The following is a 22369-nucleotide window of genomic DNA, read 5'->3' as shown; positions in this document are numbered from 1 at the left end:
TTACTGTATCTTAGGTGCCTAGCACACAAGAGGTACCTAATGTATATTTGTGTAAATAACCAATGAATGAATTAATAAATACAATAAGAAACTATCGAATATTTTTAAGCAAAGGATTTATTTGATCATACATGTTTTTTAAAATGATACATCTAGTGGAAGACCAAGTGGGGAAAAACCGAAAGGAGCACCACTTCTGTGGAAGCTAGTAAAATAATTCAGAAAGGAGGTAAAAAGTACATAGAATAGGATGATAGTAGTAAGAATAAAAAAGGCCAGATTAAAAAAAAAAATTACCGAGGCCACATTGACAAAAAGAGATGTGGTAAGAAAATAAGTTTGAGTCAAGTAAAATGTCAAGCATAGGCCATTTGGAGAAGAAAAAAAAAAAAAAACAACAATAAAAAATCCAGGACACATTTAAACATTTATAACATTATAAAAATTGTAATCATGAAAACAAAATTAAGTGCTTACATGAGCATTTTAGGGCTACAAGACAACCCTTATTTCCATAAAGTTATAGACTGAAACTAAAAATGCCAATCTGAGAAAATGGCCAGCTACACAAATAATTATGCCAATATCAAATTAATAATTTTAATTCATATGAGGCGATGTTTTTTTATCCTTACCCTTTTAATTCTATCTTCTTTCTCCTTCACTCATGTGTTCTTCAACCCTTTTAGAATAATAGAAATTCTTCACCTACTAAATTAGACTTTTATTTTTTTAACTGGCCATGATTTCTACTTTGAAGTGATGTATTCATAGGTAGTCATGACCTCAGTATTCCCGTAAGTTCATGAAAATATGGGATTAGTGATTGCCAGGAAATATAGATGAATTTTTATTGATTTCTGCTGTTCGCATTTTCATTACAAAGGGAAAAATCAGGCATGTTTTACTTTCATGTCTAATAATCTTTAAAAGAATTATTGCCATCAGTTTTTAATTTTTAAAAACCCACTAAACTTGTAGTTTGGTTTATCATAATTGAGTATTGGTATTATTGGCATTTGCATATCATTTGAGTAACACTTCTTTGATTTTTAGGAAAGATTAGCAGAAGAAATTGAAAAGCTGAGATCTGAACTTGACCAATTGAAAATGAGAACTGGCTCTTTAATTGAACCCACAATATCAAGGTAACATTAAATTAACAGCTTATCTAGAGGTCACTAAAAATCAATATGAATTTCCTTATGGTTCATATCTCTTCAAATAAAATAAACAAATACCTCCTATTACTCAGCTCTAATTGCCCTATTTTGACTCCTTACCAATTTACAGTTTCTACACTCAAAAGTAATTCTCTAATTTAGAAATACTTCTTGCAGATACACAATAAAAATTTAAATTACTACTTTTCGTATTCTACACTTAATTATATAGATAAAATACATAAAAAGAATCTTAAATGAAGAAATGGAACTGTGTATAAGATTACATTTCATTCCAGGAAGAAGTATCAGCCCTTTTCTCTACTGGTAAAAATGCTTTCAATGTTTAATGTTACTGAAGAAATATCATTAATTGTGGTGATTTAATATATACCTATTTGGTTAAATAATTGCAAATAAAGAGATAATAATAAATGATACATGTTAAAAATTAAAATAAATTTAATCATACTCATCTACTTTGAATATCTCATCTTAAAAGAAATAAGCCTTAAGATGATTGTTTAGTCTGTGGATAGATACATAGATTTCAAATTCACATATAATTTTTTTTTGCTTAGAGCTTTTTATTGAAAGTTGATGAGAAATCCTAGAAAGACTCATATATTTGATCATTTATTTATTAGGCAATACAAAATATCAGCTACTTGAAACTTTTCACCACCACAGATTTCTATAAGTTCATTTTCCTTGGTCTTATGCTTATCTTAAGAATTTTAGTTCCACAAGGGCTAGAATTTTTGTCTGTTTAATTACTATAATCCCCACACCTTAAAGAAAAAGCTGGCATGTAATATGTTCTCAATAGATATTAGTAAATGAATAACTATCTGGTAAAGCATTTTTCAGATGCTCAAATGAAAAATCTAAAGAAAAAATTATAAAGCTTATATTTTTTGGTATAAATATTAATGAAACATTCAATATTTTGAGTATTTCTATTTTCAGTTTAGTATAAAAAACACAGTTCTGCAGGCATAAAAATGTCCATTTTTTTAAATATGTAGACTTTTAATTTAGAAAGCCATGCTTAATTTTTTTTATTCCGATATATATCTGAACAGAAATTATTAATTCAGTACTATATGTTTACATAGTGATGATGATGATAATGATGATGATGATGGTGATGATGAAGAAGAAGGATAAAAAGAGCTGATAAAATATCAAAGGAGTAAATATGTAGAATGAGCATTATTCAATCAACAAATTAAAGATATTTTAATAGGACCAAATGACCATTCTGTTGTCATTTTGACCTTCAGTCACAGAAATGCAGAACTGTAGAAGTGTTATCTAAAAGTTCATCACTGCAGTGAGTCATCATGGGCCACCTAACAACATGACATTTAGCCACAATAAAAGCACTACACACAGAACAATTCTTCTCTGATGCAGCAGATTGTAATGGAAACAACACTAGACCAAGCATAATAAGATTGACATTTCTAGGTTTCAGATATACAATTACTAGCTGTTTGATTTTGGAAAACCCATTTCCTTAATAAGATTCTAATTTTCTATTTATTTTACATAAATTATATATAAAATACTAAATTATATAAAAAATACTAAAATGAGAAAAGTAAGCAAAGGTGTTTTGTAAACAGTAAATCACATCACAAGTATTAAGTATTGTAGGAATTATTGAGATAGCTGAACTGATAGAATTTATAATAAGTTACAGGATGACTGAATATTAAATAGCAATTGTTTATTGAACATCCATGCTTCTGAGTGCACATAATTAAGAAAGAAACAATAATGAAAACATGATGCATGAGAACTTCATCTACTTGTATTTGATCTTACAGGTAAAACATTAGGAAGAGATGAGTTAAAGTTAGAGAATATCAGTAACTAATATCCTCTACTAGTACTATCTCATCTGAAAATAAAGTAAACTAAGTTCCAGAGTGTCTGGAGATGGCCTGATTTGTCTGAACTCTGAAGAAGGATAGGATGTGAATAATTAGAAAGGATGATGGAGGACATTTCAGAAGCAGAAGGATGGGTAACAGATTTACTCTAAGAGAAATTCACATTTGATTTCTCTGTGGAAGTTCTTTTGTGAGAATATGTGTAAGAGTTACAGGAGATTTAGAAAGAAAAACTATATGTTTCCTTTTCTAAATGAACCAGTGACTATAAATAAACTTGTAAACCTAGACCTCCAAGTGCCTCTCAAAATGATGTACACAAAAATGTTTAAAAATTGAAATGTATGAAAATATTCCCTTTGATTTCTCCTGTTAGAGAACTAACTCACAGACTTGAATTAAAGGAACAAGCTGAACAGTAACTTTTTTAGATAAAGTATAAGTAATGGGTCCTTCTACAATTGATGTTAACTCAGATCTTTTGTTATTTCAAGAACTTTCTACTTGCCAGACACTGAGGCAGTAGAAATAAAGTGGTGATCATGATGAAGAAGACATGTTCCAGATGGAAAATACAGGAATAATAGTTTGAGGTCTGTTTTAATGAAAGTAATATAGAGAACTAGGATAGTTTTAGACAATGGGACTTTATGAACTGAGACTTTAAGAATGCTAAACATGTATATGTGTGAAGAAACTGACGCTTTTAAAGCGTCAGAAGTGAAAGAAAATTGAGTTATTGAAGGAATGGAAAGAATGTCAGTACAGCTAGATGGAGAGAATAATACAGAGAGTAACTAGAAGTGAAGATGCAAAGTAGGAAAGGCCCAAATTGTAGATGGCCTTGTGAGAACATTGAAGAGTTTTAAGAAGGTTATCAATGGGACTGGATCTGTGTTTTCTTTCATGCTTTTATAAATGACCTGGAGTTGAGAGAAAGAAAAAACAAAGAAAAAAATATTTCTGGGATAAGGAGTTATAATTTTGGACATGGCACTCTGATGCCCAAAGAGATATTAACCTAAGCCTCCACAGACAAAAGATACCTAGAATGTTCTAAGCTAGATAGTTCAAAGTCTATTATAATCAATTTCATTCATTCTTTATCTTACCAGATATTAATAACTCCTTGCACATATAATAACTAAAATATATATGTCTTTATGAAATTATACCCTCTGCCAAATAGATAAAGATGGAGATTTGTACCATTTATGAGCATGGCATTGTTGGTTAGTTTTTTATATGTAATTACTCCACAACAAAACCAGTTTGCTTGATTAAGTCTCAAGTTCATGCTGTAAAACAATAGCTGTCATCTATTTCGGGAATGATTCCTTAGTTCATTTGCTTTAACGTCCTTTTTGAAAAAATAAAGACTTGCATCAGTTAAGCCAATGTCTTCTACTGTTGCAAACACTCAGACTTCACCTAACCTCTTTTAATCTTGCCAAATATTTGGAATTGCTTTGTTCAAAAAGAGAACAGTAGATCAGCAAAAGCCTAAGTTCAAAAGAAAACACAGCTTTTGAGGAACCTCCATAGTGTTTTCCATTCTGGCTGCACCAATTTACAATCCCACCAACAGTGTGTAAGGATTCCATTTTCACAGCATGGAAGTTCCTCAAAAAATTTAAAATAGAACTACCACATGATCCAGAAATCCTACTTTGGGGTATTTATCCAAAGAAATCCAAAACTAATTTGAAAAGACATGTATACACTCCTACGTTCATTACAACATTATTTACAGTAGCCAAGATATGGAAGTAATTGTCCATCTATAGATGAATGGATAAAGAAGATGTGGTTGTATATATACAATGGAATATTATTCTGCCATAAAAAAGAATGCAGTTTGCCACTTGAGACAACATAGATGGACCTGGAGGGTATTATGCTAAGTGAAATAAGTTAGACAAAAAAAGACAAATAGCATATGATTTCACATATGTAGAATCTAAAAAAAAAAAAAAACAAACAAAACAGACTCATAGATACAGAGAACATTTTGATGGTTGCCAGATGGGAGTGAGGTTGTGGGGGACAAGGGAAAAGGAGAAAGGGATTAAGATGTACCAATTTCCAGTTACAAAAATAGTCATAGGGATGTAAAGTACAGTATAGGAATATAGTCAATAATACTATAATAACTATGTATGGTGTCAGATGGGTATTAGACTTATTGGGGTAACCACTTCATAAGTTATATAAATGTCTAATCACTATGTTATATGCCAAAAACTAACATAATATTGTATGTAAACTGTAATTGAAAAATTAAAATAATAATAATTAAAAAATAAAAGAAAAAATAAACAACAAAATAGAGCAAACGGCTTTAAGTATATTTTCTCCTGATGATCATTTATAGGACAACATGTTGTCACTGTTATCATCATCACTATTGCAGTAATGAACTGAATTTGCTGTTAATCTATATAAATAATGTTCCAGGGGAAACTTATACTATACCTCGATTACAGTGTACTTAATTATTATACTTATTGAAAACCAGTGTGATAATATTTTCCAATTGGTATATTGAACTGTTTTTGTCTCTAAGCAGAACTCAAAATCAAACGTGCTTATCAAAAGATTTTTCTTTATCTTTTTGCATCAGTCTTATTAAAAGCTCAAAATTGTTTTGATGATATATCTTATTTTATTAAAAATAAAATTATTAACCTTAGATTAATCTTTTTTATTGATTTCATAAATTGAAAAATAGATCATTGAAAAATAAAGAATTCAGGGACCCCAAACTTTTATACTGTTAGATTAATGAGGAATGTTTAAAACAAATACAGTCACAAATAGCATATATTGAGAGATCCACTAAACAGCTCAGACTAAATAGAATTGTCAGAATTTAAACCAGTGGATCTTGGTTATCAATCTTCATATGTTTTGTTGCACTATCACATTTAAAAATGATAGTAAACAGGTTTTTTATATTCTAAAAAGAGAAAATGTATTCAACCTTCAGGAATGAACCTGAGACTGGAATTTCTGACGTAAGCCTCTGAAGGGACCTCAAAGAGTCATGACAATTCATCAGTTTTCTTTCTTGACATTTATATTCTTGAGGGTTTATGCTTTATTTCCATTTACAAAGTGGATAGTGATTTGCTAATAAGTATAACTTTTGGAAATTAGCTATATTTTATTTTTTTTTTCTTTTTTCCAGGACTCATCTAGACACCTCAGCTGAGTTGCGGTATTCAGTTGGGTCCCTAGTGGACAGCCAGTCTGATTATAGAACAACTAAAGTAATAAGAAGACCAAGGAGAGGCCGCATGGGTGTTCGAAGAGATGAGCCAAAGGTTAAACTTTTTATTCCAAGTCTCTGATGGTTTTAAGTAAATACACTATTCTATTTGGGATAGAAGTTTAATACTGAGATAATTGAAATTTTATTAGTTTTCACTGTGACATAAGACACGTTTTAAAAACTATAACTAACATAAAAGCCCTATTATGTGCCAGAAATTTAACATTTCCCATATATTTATTCATATAACTTTATGATTTGAGTACTATTTTTAAACTAATTGCAGATATGAAAAGATTAAAGTTCAGAATTTTAAATGTTCAATTTTACACAGCCAGCAATAAAATCAATACGTGAACTTGTGTTTATGTGGTTTCAAATTCTATGTTTTTATTCACTATGCTATATTGCCAAACAAATGGATTTTTGGTTCGCTTGAGTACCTAAGCAATGGCATTTATATTGTTAATTAAAATTAAGTATTTAATTATAATTACTATTTTTAAAACACTGAGGAAAATGTACATAGGCTATTGAAAGTATTTGTAGAGAACTGTTCATTATCAACTACAGTGCCGACCTTTCATTTACTCAATAATTTAAAATTTGTATGCTGTGCATGTTGAGTAAATATATAGTTTCATTTTATAGGGAAGTAAAATAGTTCCTTTGTGCCCTAAATATACTTTGTTTTCTCCGATCACTTTTATGTGTCCAAAATACTACATAACATACTTGTCTTATTTGTACACTGGCTCTTAACACCCTTTAGTTTTTAAATGGCACATACCTATGTGTCATGTATAAATTAATCCTTCAATATCTGTTGATGAATAAATAAATAAATGAACAAATGAGGTATAAATTAAGTTCATATCAGTTCTTTTCTCATTTGTATATGACAAACTAGCACTACTTAATACCAAACTAATTTGAAACACAATTGCTAATTCAAGTCCTCAAATCCTAAATACTCGAGGCGATATCACGTGGTCCCATGCAAAATTATTTTACATCATTGCAAAAATAAAAAACAATTTTTTAAAAAGCAGAAAACCCCGAGACCTACCTCTTATTCCCAAGCCTGTTATACTTTCAGATTACAGCTTGAAAAACACTGGTCTGTTGGTTACTTGAGACTTTCATTCACATGAGCATTTATTATATCAATTAAAAAAAAAATAACCATGTTAATTATTATGCCTTGGGCTTAGAAAAATCAATGAGGTGTTTAAGAGACCAGAGTAGTGGAAATAAAATTAAATCACTTTGCAATATTTTTTAATAATACTTTGTTAGAAACTATGTAAATACAAATATTATCACACGACAAATTATACAAGAATTCTTGTATAATTTGTCGTGTGATAATTTGTCGTGTGATAATATTTGTAGTCCTAGTCTTATAGTTTTTAAGAAAATGTAGGTAAGGCTAATAGTACAAGAAACGGGAATGCTTGTGTACAAATTCTTGATTTCGTACCTTGATTTGGGGTTGAACTAGAAATCATACGGAAGTTTATTATCTTTATTTCTATACAAGTCTTCATATTTATGCTGACAATTAATACCTCCCATTACTTAAACATGCCAAGGAACTATTTTATTGAACCAATATGTTAAATATTATTATTGTATTATTGTATCATTATTATATTGATTATTGAGTGTTAATCAATTTGGCTTTTGCCAGGTAAGCTATAAAATCATTTGTGCTTTTTTGTTGTTTTTTAGAATATTACTTTGCAAATGAGCAATGTGATAAATGCTATAATTGTTCATTTACTACTCAGGTAAAATCTCTTGGTGATCATGAGTGGAATAGAACTCAACAAATTGGAGTACTAAGCAGCCACCCTTTTGAAAGTGACACAGAAATGTCTGATATTGATGATGATGACAGAGAAACAATTTTTAGCTCAATGGATCTTCTCTCTCCGAGTGGTCATTCTGATGCCCAGACTCTAGCTATGATGCTTCAGGAACAATTGGATGCCATCAACAAAGAAATCAGGTGAGTTCAATTATTACTGATATTTTCAAGGGATTAGAAAACCTTGATATTAAAAATACAGTCATCAGATCAGAAGCATCAGCATCGCCTGGGAGGTGTTAGAACTGCAGAATTTCAAACCTCACACCATACCTACTGAATAAGAATGTGTATTTTCACAAGATTCGCAGGATATCTGTATATGTCCTATACAATAATAGGACAGCCTTCGTAGATAACATACATGAAATATACATAGATTTATGATACGAAAACAACAAAATAAAGATAAAATCCTTTTCACTATACGTAGAAGCACTTTTTAAATTAAAATTTACTACTTAAATGGTATTCGTGATGATAAGATACATTCTTAAGATATATTTAATGCTGTAGTGAAGGTACTAAATAGCATGCAAATTAATATGCAACCAGCTCCTTAAAGGTATTTAGACATTGGGAGTAATTAACTATGAATTATTTCAAAGTATATATGAAAAAATTTACAATCATCATGCAGTATCTGGATAATATAGGTTTCAAAAAAGTAAATAACATTATAGAATTGAAATTGTACAAGTTCATATTTCAAGTTTTGAGAAATGTTGTCACTATAATTTAAATTTTAAGTTTTATACTTTCTTAAGTCTCGGTGGCATTCACAGTTTTTTTCAATCGTTAGTTTGAATAGCCCCAGCAAAAATCTCTACTATGCCAGGTGGACTTGTATTTTTTCACACATCAGGAAACTATTTTTAACTTGTTTTTCAACTTATGAACAGTTTTTACTATTTAGAACAATGCCTTTATGTGTTCTTTCTGGCTCTAGCTGAATCTGCTGACTTCCTGTTCTGATTCATAGCTACCTAGCTCTCCACGGTGGTCATCTATGTTCCATGCTATCCCCTTTTCTGTTGCTTTTCCTTTCTTCTGGAACATTCTCCACAATCCACACTGTGCTGTCCTAACCCTTTCCCACTTTATTCTTACCACCAACAGCTCTACCATCACTTCTATCTTTCAGTTCTTTACCTTCACTAGATTTTAAGTAATATAAGAGCGATAAATGTAATTGGTCTTGCTCACTGTTTTATGTCTAGAATCAGAACTTTGCTTGATAAATAAAAATTGCTTCATAAATATTTGATTAATATAAATAGAAAAAATAATATAAAACATGAATTCAAACTGAGTAACAGTTTCTGATGCTGTGCAGCTAATGGTTGAACTCACTAAATGAATTAGAAATTAAGTATACATCCTTGTGATAATTATTTATACACACATCCTCTGTGATAACCTGTCCCGCCAAGGACTCTTAGCTTAGTTACATTATGGTAGTAATTTCCACTAATAGTCTTGGCCTAGGCTAATTAATTTGATTTCCAAATAATGAATTCAAACTATTGCCTTTCAATATGTTACATCACTGCCCCCTTTAATGTAGATCAATGTCATTGCTGATTATAAGAAATTAAGATATACATAAAATTTGAATACATAGCAACATTTAAAAGAAATTAATCCCTTGATGTAAACCATGTCAATATGATAACAACAACCAGAATTTTTCTATGGTTAAAATTTTCCTCGTTCACAAATTAATTATTTCACAAAATAATATTTTAAAAAATTCCTTTGGCTTCTCAGTTCACTGATTCTCTTAGAGGAAGAGATCAAATTACTTCAAAATCATTTGCTACTGCAATGGCCATTAATCTGTTCATCTATAGTTAGCTACATTTGCCTGCTTTTCTTTTGTAGTTATATTCATCCTCTCAGCCTTCTGTATGATTCCTATGGGATATCCTTCCCAACATTCTAAACTGGAACATTGTAAAGGGAATCTATTCTGTTATTTTCTTTGTTTTCCATATTTTCATCAAGATTCAAAAGATCAGTGGATTGTAATTTATTTCTTTTTCAAATAAACTGAATATCTATGTAGCATTAGATTTCCTGTTTGATTAAACTTTGATTTACCTCTTAGCTGTCCTTCTAGGTTTGACTCTCCTTTAAAATTAATAGAATATTGGAGTTAATAACCACACATTTTTTTGTACAGCAGAACCACATCACCTCACATCAGATTTTTGTGAAGGAGTCATTTTCCACCAATCATTTTAAAAATACAAAATCACTCTTTTTGTTTTTAAAGAGAAGGCAGTTTTTCCGTTGAAATTTGTTTAAAGCATTAATTATATTGTACTCTGTTACTTAATAAAGCCTTCCTTTGGGACTCTGATTTTGGGCTGAAATTAAAATGCATGAAAATAAATTTTAAAGTGATAAAATTCATATTCTTCATGTAAGTAAAAAAATTATTATTAAGATTAAATATGCTTCTTAATAATTTTATTGACTTTAATTTTTTTAAAGCAGTTTAGTATTTACAGCAAATTTAATTGAGGGGAAGATAAAGAGATTTTCCTATATATAAAATATATATAGATTCAACTAAAATAGGAACTTTATGCAACCCAGCTAAAGCTCTTTATTCTTCGTATGTATAACTAATTTATACACATTTTTGAAGCTTGCCCTATTTAAAGAAAAATTGTAATAGTGTTTTGTTTTATCAAAAGCATTTATAGCAACAGTTTAATTTTTCTCATTATCTACCTATCATCTATCTATCTATCTATCTATCTATCTATCTATCTATCTATCTATATATCTATCAATCCATCCATCCATCCATCCATCCATCATCCATCCATCTACCTATCCACCTCCTCTCATCTCTACATTGTTAAATTGCTTGGTGCTTATTTAAAAAGACAACTTGGCTAAATAGATATTAATTAAAGTATAAGGGTTTTATTTCATCAAATGATAATTGTGACTGTTTATTGAGAATTTTATTAATTATACTTTGTTATTGGGTCAGAGGTAAGGTTCAGTAACTTTGTTGGGACCTGAGTTTCTAAAAGTCTCATTTATCAGGACCTGAGCTCAAATGCAAATTTAAGATTATTGGCAGAAATTAACTAGGCAGGCAAGGTTTTAAAAGAGTTTTAGTAGGTGGTAGTATAGAAAGAGGGTCAAACTGAAAGTGGAGGCGAATTATGTATCACTTAAAAAAGATTTTCTAAACTTCAGCTAGGATGTCCTTAGAATTTTTTGGAAATTATATTTTCTTGAGGAAAAAGATGGAAATATAAGATTTGATATAATGTTCACAGAGTAGTTTTATTGCTTACAATTTCCATTATAGCATCATATAATGGATCAAAATTAAACTGTATATTTCAGGTTAATTCAGGAAGAAAAAGAATCTACAGAGTTACGTGCTGAAGAAATTGAGAATAGAGTAGCTAGTGTGAGCCTGGAAGGCCTGAATTTGGCGAGGGTCCACCCAGGTACCTCCATCACTGCCTCGGTTACAGCTTCTTCACTGGCCAGTTCATCTCCCCCCAGTGGACACTCGACACCGAAGCTCACCCCGCGAAGTCCTGCTAGGGAAATGGATCGGATGGGAGTCATGACACTGGTATGAAGATATGTCCAGAAAAACTTTGCCTCCATTAACTGATATTGATTGGCTGTTATTCCAGATTAAGGGCTTTCTATGCATTTTATTGTTTCTTTTTCTTTTTTTCACAACCACCCTATGTGGTAGGTACAATTATTAATCTCATTATGAGATGAAGAAATGTTACCTACATAGGTGTGACTTGCTCAAGGTCATATAATAAGTAAATAGAAGACTAGGAATCGATATCACATTAGAAATCTGAATGACTTAAACCATTAAGTACATTTTTATTAATGATATCTTGAAGAAGTAAATTAGGACTGGGGTTTTTTAGCCCAATAAATAACAAAAATTAGTTATTATAATTCTTCAATACACCAACATAGAATGTTATAATTTTATAATATACATAACAAAATAATTTTAATTAGAGCCATCAAAAGCAATAGCAGCAATTTCCCAAGTTTGTTTTAGAATTTCATGTCAACATTTTCACTCTTCTTTATTATTTAATTCGTTATTCATTTATCTTTATATTTGGGCTTACATGTTGAAAGCTTGAGTTAGGAAGTCTCCAAATATAATCGAGAGAAAACCAAAGCATCCTTGCTAAAAATAATATAAGAAAACCTCTGGAAAATATGGTTGTAATGACAACTGCATGCCATGATGTGTAGTCATTTAATTCTCATTATAATATTTGAAATTCTGAGGATGTTACTTCAACAGAGAATGGAGGGAACTGAAGCTTTAAGAGGTTGAGTAAATGCCTATGTTCAAAACAGCTAGTAAGTAGAGCTGTATTTTTCTTCAAATTTGCTAAATCAAAGCATGTGCTATTGTCTCTTTTTTCTGTGATTACCTGGAAAAATGTTAAATTGACAACAATAATGAAGATTTAAATATTCTGAACTATTCGTGGAGATAAAATTTTGTTTTCGTAATAATACTAAAACTATATTATTAAAATGATAAAATTTAAATTAAAATGAAACAGTTGAGGATAGAAATTAAAATACAAATAGGTAAAATAATAGTTTATACTTTGCAAAATCTAACACAAACATAATAAATGAAGGAGAAATTAATGATACTACAGAAAAACATAGAATGTATGTTGTGTTTCTGGTCAGAAAGTTGTAAAGTTTCTATAAAAGTGCACAATGCCTGTATCTGTTTGTGTGCATAATATCTGAACAAAGAAGCTGTGTGTATGTGTGTGTATATGTAGTACTCTCATCTCTAGAAGAAGACTGCAAAACTGCCTTATAAATAATTAATTTTTAAGTTTTTATTTTATCTTCATGAAATTCCTGTTATATATATATAAGTTTAGGTATTTTTTTCTTTTGATTTTACAATTGAGAATTAAAACAGAAAACTATTTACATGGCGAGGCAATACATCTCATATTCAAACTCTACACTTATGGGACTTGAATACAATTAAGTCAATACAAGAGAAATTGTGAAATTTTTTTAAAAAGGAAACATTTATCTTCTTCAGTCATTGAATCCTCTATTCTGTGCTAATTTCCAATTTGATATTAAAAATATTTTTAAATAGACGGTACAGACAATGGTCAATCAGAAAAAAAAGACCAACTAATCAGAACTGACCCCACTCAGATACAGCACAAACTTTTAGTCAATATACTAAGATATACTAATGCAATAACTGAGCTACATTGTGATCTACTTACTTTAGAAATCTAGAGACCACGCATCTGATTTTATTGACTAAAATGATATAGTCTCTGGCTTAGTTTCTGCATGTGTAATATGTGCTGCATATATATTGATCACCTACATATTACTAAAACTAAGTAAGAATCTTCTCCCACAGAGGTTAATTTAGTCATCATTCAAGGCAAGAAAACTTTGGTTATTTCTGTGCTTCTGTTATTTCCTTATGTTTAAATAACATAATATTTTTACCTTTTAAGTATTTTCATTTCATAAACACTAGCATTATAATCCTTGACAGCGTTATTATTTTTCTATTAATAAAATAATATATTTATAATATTTAAATGTGATGTTTGTGTTTGTGTGAAAAGGTACCAGTGCTTCCATGCATTTTCTTGAGCAATTAGTCATAAACAAATTAGTGGTAAATGAGCATTATTACACCTTAATTAGAGTACTTAAAAAAATATTTAGAGAATTTCCTGAGGGTTAAAAAGTATTTAAAATGTTCAGTATCTGACTCAGAAAAACAAGAAATGAAATGCAAGAATTTCTTATCACTTAATAAAACTTTGTCATTAAATTCACAATTGTTATTAGAGAAATGCAGGTAGATTTTCTTTTACTTGTAAAAAATATTGGAGGAAAAATAATTTTCGTTAGATATAATCCATGTTTGAACATTCCAAGAAATTTAGAAATTTTAAGGACAGAAAACTAAGGTTGAAAAGATATTGTATTGGTTTGGGTTGTATACGTTTTGCAAACATGGTTATTTGTTTTTTCTTGTATTTACTTTTATCTGTTGTATTTACTTTTACTTTACCACAAACCCATAATCATAAATAACATGCTAGCAATATCTAGTTAAAATACTGGATGAGGAAATTCAACTTATTTTCTAATAACAATTATAATGTAAAATATAATGTAATAGTTTAACTAAAGTTATTTTACTTACATAAGAAAGATTAACAAAGATATTAAGTGAATAGTGTTTATATAGAATCATAAAGAATTAACTTTTTAAAAAGTCTTTAAAAGAGCGTTGACAAGAAAACAGCAGCCCAAGAAACATGTTATACAGAGACTAGAGCATTTTGAGAATGGGGGATTTATTAGAATCCAGGAAGTTTGAGATCCCTCTGGAATAGCATACATGCCCAATGGAGTCCCAAGGCTGTCCACAGATGGGGTAAAGGGAATGTTTATGAAGTCTATATACATGCATTGAATCTTTATTTATGCATAATCTTTTTCATTCCATCTATATTTTCTTAGGAGAGATAGTCCCATATTTATTTCTTGATAGTTCACTCAATATGTACTTTATATTCCCAGGGTCCATGTCTCGTATCTCACATATGTACACATGGCTCCATCATAGAAACATGCCTCCACCCAATCCATCTAGGAAGTTCCCTCTCTAAAGTCATTCCTAGGAGGAGTGCCTTTATAATGATCACTGAACAATTATAAACACATTTATTTAGAAAAAAATAAAATAAAAAAATATATGGCCAAGTTGTAGATACTATTTAAACTTGTAACATGGTCAAATGGCAATCACTAACTAGTTCTGCTTTATGTTGCTTTTATTACTGCCAATCACAGCCAAGTGACCTAAGGAAACATCGAAGAAAGGTACTGTAAATAACTTTTATATGATTACTAGTTGAATATTGTTTTTTTAATGAAAGCTTTAAAATTATATTTCCTCTAGTTGAAGTATTTTATTAACATTAAACAAGAAATATTAAAAATATTTAATTGTTATTTAATTCTTTAAATATTATCATAAAAGCAAATGTCTCAAAAATAAAATTTTTGATGCTTTCTGTAACAATATTATATTATGAAGACTAACTATTTGAGTTTTCCACAGATTATTTAGAGCACTGTTGGTAGAATTAGATACTTTATTGTCAATTTTAGAACAATGCTGCTTATTTAAAATGTAGGTTTCACTATTACTCAGGTAAAGTGAGGCCAACAGATCAGGAAACAACTGCCAATGAAGAGGTAACTTGTTACTCACACTTTTCAAGAGAATGGGGCATGCTACATTATGTAGGGCCATGGGGAAGTCAATATATGGTTCAAGAGGCAGAAAGAGTGAGGGGAAAGCATAGGCAGAGACCTATATTATGGTTTTTGTGAGAAAGGCAAGGCAAGAAAATTAGGATTAGAATTGGCTGGTTTGAATAATTTTAGTGGGCTCTAGGGTATAAGGGGTTGTCTCCAGTTATCTGATACCTGGCCTAGGATCATTAAGGCAGAGGAATATTGTTTCCTAGAATATAAGAACCAAACAGAGAAGATGGTTTGAGGCGCTGGTCTGGACTGATTGATTGGCATATGGAAGGCACACTCCAGGGAAGTGGTTTGCTTTCTCTACGAATTAGCTAACTGAGAGGTGCAGTCTCTCCTTAGTCAGCATGCCCCAGGTGCTAGAGCATCAAGAATATAGAAAATTAGAAAATATAGTTAATAGACCACTTTCCTATTCAGAATAAAATCAAGAGAATAAATATTGACTATGGAAAACAAATGGACTCCAGTTCTGATTCACAAAATGACACCTTGATAAATAATTGAGAACAGCAGAGCTTGAACTCATGGTATATCAGATGGGAAAGATTTCAAAGATTCAACCTACTATCTAGTGCATAAATCTGTTTTTCAGCATCAACAAGATGTGATAGTCAGCCTATGCCCAAAACACTTTTGGAACCAGAGAACTTTTTTTTTTTTTTTTTTTTTTTACTTAAGGGAACCTATACCATGCTCAGATAGCACAGATTGATATTGGTAACATTTCTTTTTTTTCTTTTCCTGAGCCATTATCTACTTTCCTATAGTGCTCCTTGACACTATCAGTTGGTTACTGATAGTTGATACTATCAGAAGAGGTTACCATGCATAATGTTATTATTTGCCTTTGACTTCCTCTGCAACTTAAAAGAATGATACTGGGAACATAGGAAGAAATCTGACTAATGATATAAAGAAGTTCATTGCATCTAAGAAACAAATAAAAGTCACTAAGGAAGGTCCTATACAGAAATTCGACCTCAGGGAATTGAGGGGGTAGAGATGATTGGTAAGAAAAGTAGGTTATGGAAAGAAGATCACAAACTAAAAATTGTTACATATCCAGGTATATCGCAGGGAGTTACATGCATGATTTTATTGATACTTCAAAAGAACACATTAAGGCATTATCACTTCCATTTTACTGATGAAGACATTTATTCTTAGAGCAGATAATTAGCACATGTCATACATACAACAAATAAGAGAAACCAGGTTTCAAATCCATCTCTGATTCTAAAGCCTTTTTCTTCAATTTTGTTTACATAGTGTGAGCTCTCAGCGTTATTCAGAGGAACAGTTTGTGTACGGTGTTCTTAAAAGCGAATATTGTAAAAGTTGGTGTAGTTTGGCAAAGTGAAGGGAGGAGCGTATTTTATAAGAAGATGTTTCAGGAAAAAAATCAGAAAACAGAAACCATCATGCTTAGGAGAAACGATTGTGAAAATGATCACAATTAGATTATGAACTGTGGAAACAAATGTATATTAGGAAGAATTTTGAAACACACTCCATGAGTTTAAATGAGATGTGAGTTTAGAAAGTGTTTTTCATAGCATTGATATGCAATCTTGACAAAGATTCTTCTGGTGGCACTATGCTAATTGAAATGGAGAGGGGAAATCCTATTAAGTTAGCTACCTAAACTGTGAAAGAGTATTCTAGGCTTGGGTGACAAGAGCACAGACAAACAATTTCATTAAGTTTCTCTAATGCATGAGGTCTTTATCATATGTAAACACATTTAAGCATAACAGCTTAATGTAGAAACAAGCAAGACATTGCGTAGACATAAGAACACAGCTTTATAAATTTTTCTGTAGTAATACTGAGAACTTTTTTTATCAGAACTTCTGGAACTCTATCTTTTAGCTATGCTTACCACAGTTTTCTCTCACTATATGTATTTTCATGCACAATGATGCTATGAAAAAAAATGACAGTGTTGAAAAATAACTCCACAATTAACTTGATTGTTGAAAAGTCTCGTTTTAATACAGCTCTATATCCATATCTCTGACAAAATTTATGCTATCCAGAATTGTTTTAGATTTTGAAATAAATTGTTCTTCAAAAAATTCCTTCCATCCCCTCTTCTTATGGTTTTATATATGTCTTTGTCAATTTTCCCATGACAGGTAGTATGAGATGAAACAAGTTGCAATACGTATGGAATCTTTTATTATTGTGATTTTTTTTAAAAAATTTTTTTCTTACAAACTCCAACACATTTTTTAAACACCTTAGGATACATTTCTTTAGCTTGACTGATACAAAACGCTTTATCTGATGAAGTTATATTTTGCCAACTTCTCTTCTCACTTCAAACATCCCCCACTTAAAAGATCTCCATGTTAGGATAACCTAACTATGCATTTTTTTTTTTTAAGTAAATTTGCTTTTTTAAAGCATTTACATTCTGGTATATCAAAATAGATCCCAAAATAACTTTTTCATAGTCCCCGTGTATTGATTTATGGTGCTTATCTACTCTTAAATAATGTTTTGTAGTGGGTCCACGTTTACTTAAACTGGAGTTTCTTCACTTTTAAAGAGTAATGAAATTCACACTCTTTAATAATGTTAATTTATATATGTAAGACTTATGTGCCCCACGTTTTCTGTTTGTGTTCATATTAGATTTATTTACTTCGCCTTGCTTTAACAATTCTCCATTTTCATCAACTTCAATTGAAATTTAGAAAATTCATCTGAATATGTTGTTTTCACTTTCAGATTGCAGTGGTGGAAGAAGATGGTCGGGAGGATAAAGCTACGATTAAGTGTGAAACTTCTCCTCCCCCTACCCCTAGAGCTATCAGGATGACTCACACCCTTCCTTCTTCCTACCACAATGAGGCCAGAAGGTATGCTTCTCCCAGCACACTGTAAAGTGTATGCTCTTTTTCTGAAAATATTCCTCTTTCTTTTAAGTATTATCAAATAGACTGTCTAAAAAATGTATATAAATTTTTTTATTTGAACTGTAGTTCTCCATTAGGGTATTTTCCTGCTACCTCTCCCCATTTGCAAAAAAAAAAAAAAAAAGACAAATTTCCATCCTGAGATCAAGTTTTTAGTTTTAAAATGAATTAGGTATTTGTGGTCTTGTTACTAGCCAATATTTATGAGAATAGCTCTTTTATTTTTGGTGGATATTTCTTATTAAAATGGAGTCAGGCTAGAGGAAGAATTTATTAAGAAAAGTAACATAATCTAAAGGGATTCTAAAATGTAAGGGTAGAAAACTTTTCCCTTCTTTTCTTCTAAGTTTTTTTAACTGGTCTAGTAATTAAATTGACAAAGGGCAGATTAACAGGAGAACAAAGTTTATCCATAGGAGAATCTCAGAAAAATATGAGACTCCCCCCACCCCCACCCCAGCAGTAAAGCTTACATTGAGGCTTATATACCATCTTGAGCTAAGGAGAAGTGAGTAGGGGCCCATGGCCTCAAAGAGGAGGTAGACAATTCACAGAAAGATGAAAAGAGCAGATGTTTGGTAAACAAATGTTTGCCATGCCATGTAGATAAGTCCTTCTGATATAAAATGTTATCTCTGTTAATAGCTCTCTTCCTGGTACCTGCCCCCCCTATCTAAATTCTTTTAGGCAGTTAAGGGCGAGGTAAAAAGCCAGCTAGGCTCAGATTGTCTTCTACTTGAAAAAATCTACATGCCAAAGTGCCACATTCTGGGTGGCATATTCTGCTCTCCTTCAAGGACAAGATATAAATTTGGCTTATAGTGTAAGAGTATTTAAGGTCTGAAAAGTGAATGATTGTGCCTAATTTCCTTTTAGCAGACTAGCATGTGCATCAGCCATCCTTTGTGCTGCCAGTCATAGCAGCTCCTCACACACAAAATTCTTAGAAAAGAAAAAAAAAAGCATATTTGTGAAAATATTAATGGAAAAGATAAGCTAACATGGGGAATTATCTCATTTATCATAGTGACTCTTCATACTGTCCTTTCCATCTACCTAAAAAATTGCAAGCAGATCTCTATAATAATTAATGACATAAATAAATCTAAGAATATAATTTACATCTAAAATAAATGTCCCTTCACTGTTATCAATTGCAGCATCTCTGGACACATAATTAATATAGCTGAACATAATGACAATGATTAATACCTTAATAAAGAATCTGCCTTCTAAATAGTATGTGTTTTACAACAAGTATTTTTGAAACAGAGCTTTCTGTGCTTTAAGGCATTTCTATCCATTTTGTTTATTTTTAACTCCTAATGTGGAAGAAAACCATTTACTCCAACTTCAAAATATATTCTTCCTTCACTCTCCAACACAAGAGTGAATTATATTGTAACATATAAAAAGCAATAACTTTTGTAGGTTAGAGAATGTGAACTCAGATTAATTAGGATGAATAAGTAAAGTTAAATAATTCATCATAGAATTGTCAATTTAACAGATGTAGAAAAAAATTGTAGCAATGTCTATTGAATCATTCCTGTTAATAACAGTGTGAAATACATTGACCAGAAATAAAACCTAGACCAACCATTTGGAGATCATTTCAGCTTATCATGCACCTAAAAGAATATCTGAGAACTATAAGAAAAAAGTGTGCAGTAATTACCAGGGTATATATACAATCTGTTGCTTCTAAATCCTACTTAGATGAAATTAAAATTAAAAGAATTAGGCTCCAAAACTGAGAGAAGGATGGCTAGAGGAGAATTCAGTAAAACCATAGACTAGGAATTTAAACTTTATTGTTAGTTATATTTAAATTTCTTATTATAGGTCATTATATTTAAGATTTTTTGTCATTGTTTAAGGAATTTTTATTAAAGCAAGAATTTTATAATTCAAATTATGATTCCTTGCTCAGTTATAAATTCTATTATTTAAAACAGAAGTGATATTCTGAGCTTTCCCACAGTAAAGAATTACAAAATTAAAGAAAGGAATGTTTATGTTTAAGGTTTTAAAAGACAACTCTGAGAAATAAATAAAGGGTCAAGTGCTCAATAATAGAAGGTCTTTTAACCAACCTATGTAAACTAACCTATGATTATTGATTAGTTTGAGATTATATAAAAAAAAAAAAAAGTAAAAAATCATGAAAAAAAGAAAATTTTCTAGGGAAAACCTCCAGGTTCAGGGCTTTAAGGCTGAGGAAACCATACTTCAATATGCTTACAAGGAAAAGCAAGTAGAAAGAGAAAATAACTGCTAAGCGTTCCTTCTTTCGTGCCTTTGTAAAGGAAAAAAGTCTTGTGAACCCTGTGGATGTTGCATCAAAAGAAGCAATTTGCCCTCTTGTGTTTTGCAGTAGTTTATCTGCCTCCCTTGAGGCAGAAAGCCTTGGGCTTGGCAGTGCCAATAGTAGCCAAGACTCTCTTCACAAAGCCCCCAAGAAGAAAGGAATCAAGTCTTCAATAGGCCGGTTGTTTGGTAAAAAAGAAAAAGCTCGACTTGGGCAGCTCCGTAAGTATTCATGTTTAACTTTCCACTGCTACTCATTTCAGTTGCTTGAGTGTCCACCTGTTTTTCATTTCATTTCTCTGTTTTTTCATTTTTTTCTTTTTCCTACCTGACAAACTTTGTATCCTAATTAGCTTTGTAAATCCAATTCAGCTGAAAAACACTTGGTAAAAGTTACAAGGGAAGAATACTGTATTGTAAAACTCTTCAGTCACTTCAATTTCTCTGTTAATAACAATAACAATAGAATTTATTTAATGTTAACTCTGTGATAGACACAAGGACCCTCTGAGGCAAGTGTTATTACTGTTATCCTTATTTATTGATGAGTAAAAATATATTAGTAATTTGCAAAACTGAGATATTCATTCTAGTGCTAGTGTTTTAAAATCAGCTTAAAACCATTGAGTGTATTTCTTCTGCTTAGAGCATAGATGTGTATAAAAGCTTAGCTGTGTGAATTTAAAAGCTTTGTGGGGGAGCAGGTTGAGAAGCCTACAAAAAATCCAAAAGAACTTTTTAAGTCAAAATAAAACATTATGATATGTAGGGCATAAAATGGAAAGGACAGGATTTCCTTTTTAAAAGCTATCACAGTTTTCCACTAACAAACTACAATAGGTAGGTGGAAGGATGGAGAAATGAATAGGGCACAAGGGATTGTATTAGAATTAGTTATTGACAATGACTAAGTGGATAAAATATATATCAGTACATTTGAAATGACCTTAGGTTATTATATAAACATATATATAAATTGATGGATGATCAGCTAGCTGGATAAAGGGATAGAGAGACAGAGAGATAGAGAGAAACAGAGAGAGGAGAGAGAGAAAAGGAGGGAAGGAGAGAGGAGTAATTGTCTAAAACAAAAAGAATCTATTAAATGTATTTCTTGAAATGATTATACACTTGCTTTTTTTTTTTTTTTTTGGTGTCTTCCTAGATATATATATTTTTTCCTCTAAAATTCTTGATCATCTTGGTAATTCATGATTGTATCTTATATTTTTCCCTCTTCTATTTAACTTAGAACTAGAGTTCACTTATTGGGAAAGGATTTAGTTTCTACCTCCAGCGTTAAACAAAATGATACAAATTTCTTAGCACTCCCTTTGTCTTCTCAAATAATGGAATGATTATTCACAAGTAATACCTCAACCACCAGGCTTAGTTTCTTGCCCTGGAACCTAAAGAATTTCTGAAAATAATATTCATGTTTGCAGATATATAACTGTAGTATTATTCAAAAATGCCTTTTCCAGCTTCCACAGTATGAAACCCACTCAAAGCATCAGAAGCCATAGGGAACCAATGTGAAGCTA

At 30.9% G+C, this 22369-nt stretch overlaps 1 protein-coding gene across 8 annotated transcripts in view; it reads left to right on the top strand.

Moving 5' to 3' along the window:
* Positions 1-22369, top strand: part of PPFIA2 (PTPRF interacting protein alpha 2) — a 423368-nt gene that overhangs the window by 331701 nt on the left and 69298 nt on the right. For all 8 annotated transcript variants that reach the window (XM_006923790.2, XM_006923792.2, XM_006923795.2 and 5 more), the window contains 7 exons: positions 1057-1148; positions 6255-6390; positions 8132-8352; positions 11587-11824; positions 15112-15141; positions 18328-18458; positions 20893-21047. In XM_006923790.2, the coding sequence (XP_006923852.1) occupies positions 1057-1148; positions 6255-6390; positions 8132-8352; positions 11587-11824; positions 15112-15141; positions 18328-18458; positions 20893-21047 (1003 nt within the window). The remainder of the gene's footprint in view (positions 1-1056; positions 1149-6254; positions 6391-8131; positions 8353-11586; positions 11825-15111; positions 15142-18327; positions 18459-20892; positions 21048-22369) is intronic.

Source organism: Pteropus alecto, unplaced genomic scaffold, assembly GCF_000325575.1.
Source record: "Pteropus alecto unplaced genomic scaffold, ASM32557v1 scaffold76, whole genome shotgun sequence".
Lineage (NCBI taxonomy): Eukaryota > Metazoa > Chordata > Mammalia > Chiroptera > Pteropodidae > Pteropus > Pteropus alecto.
The sequence above is the reverse complement of the archived record's forward strand: the minus strand, read 5'-3'. Positions and strand labels throughout refer to the sequence as shown.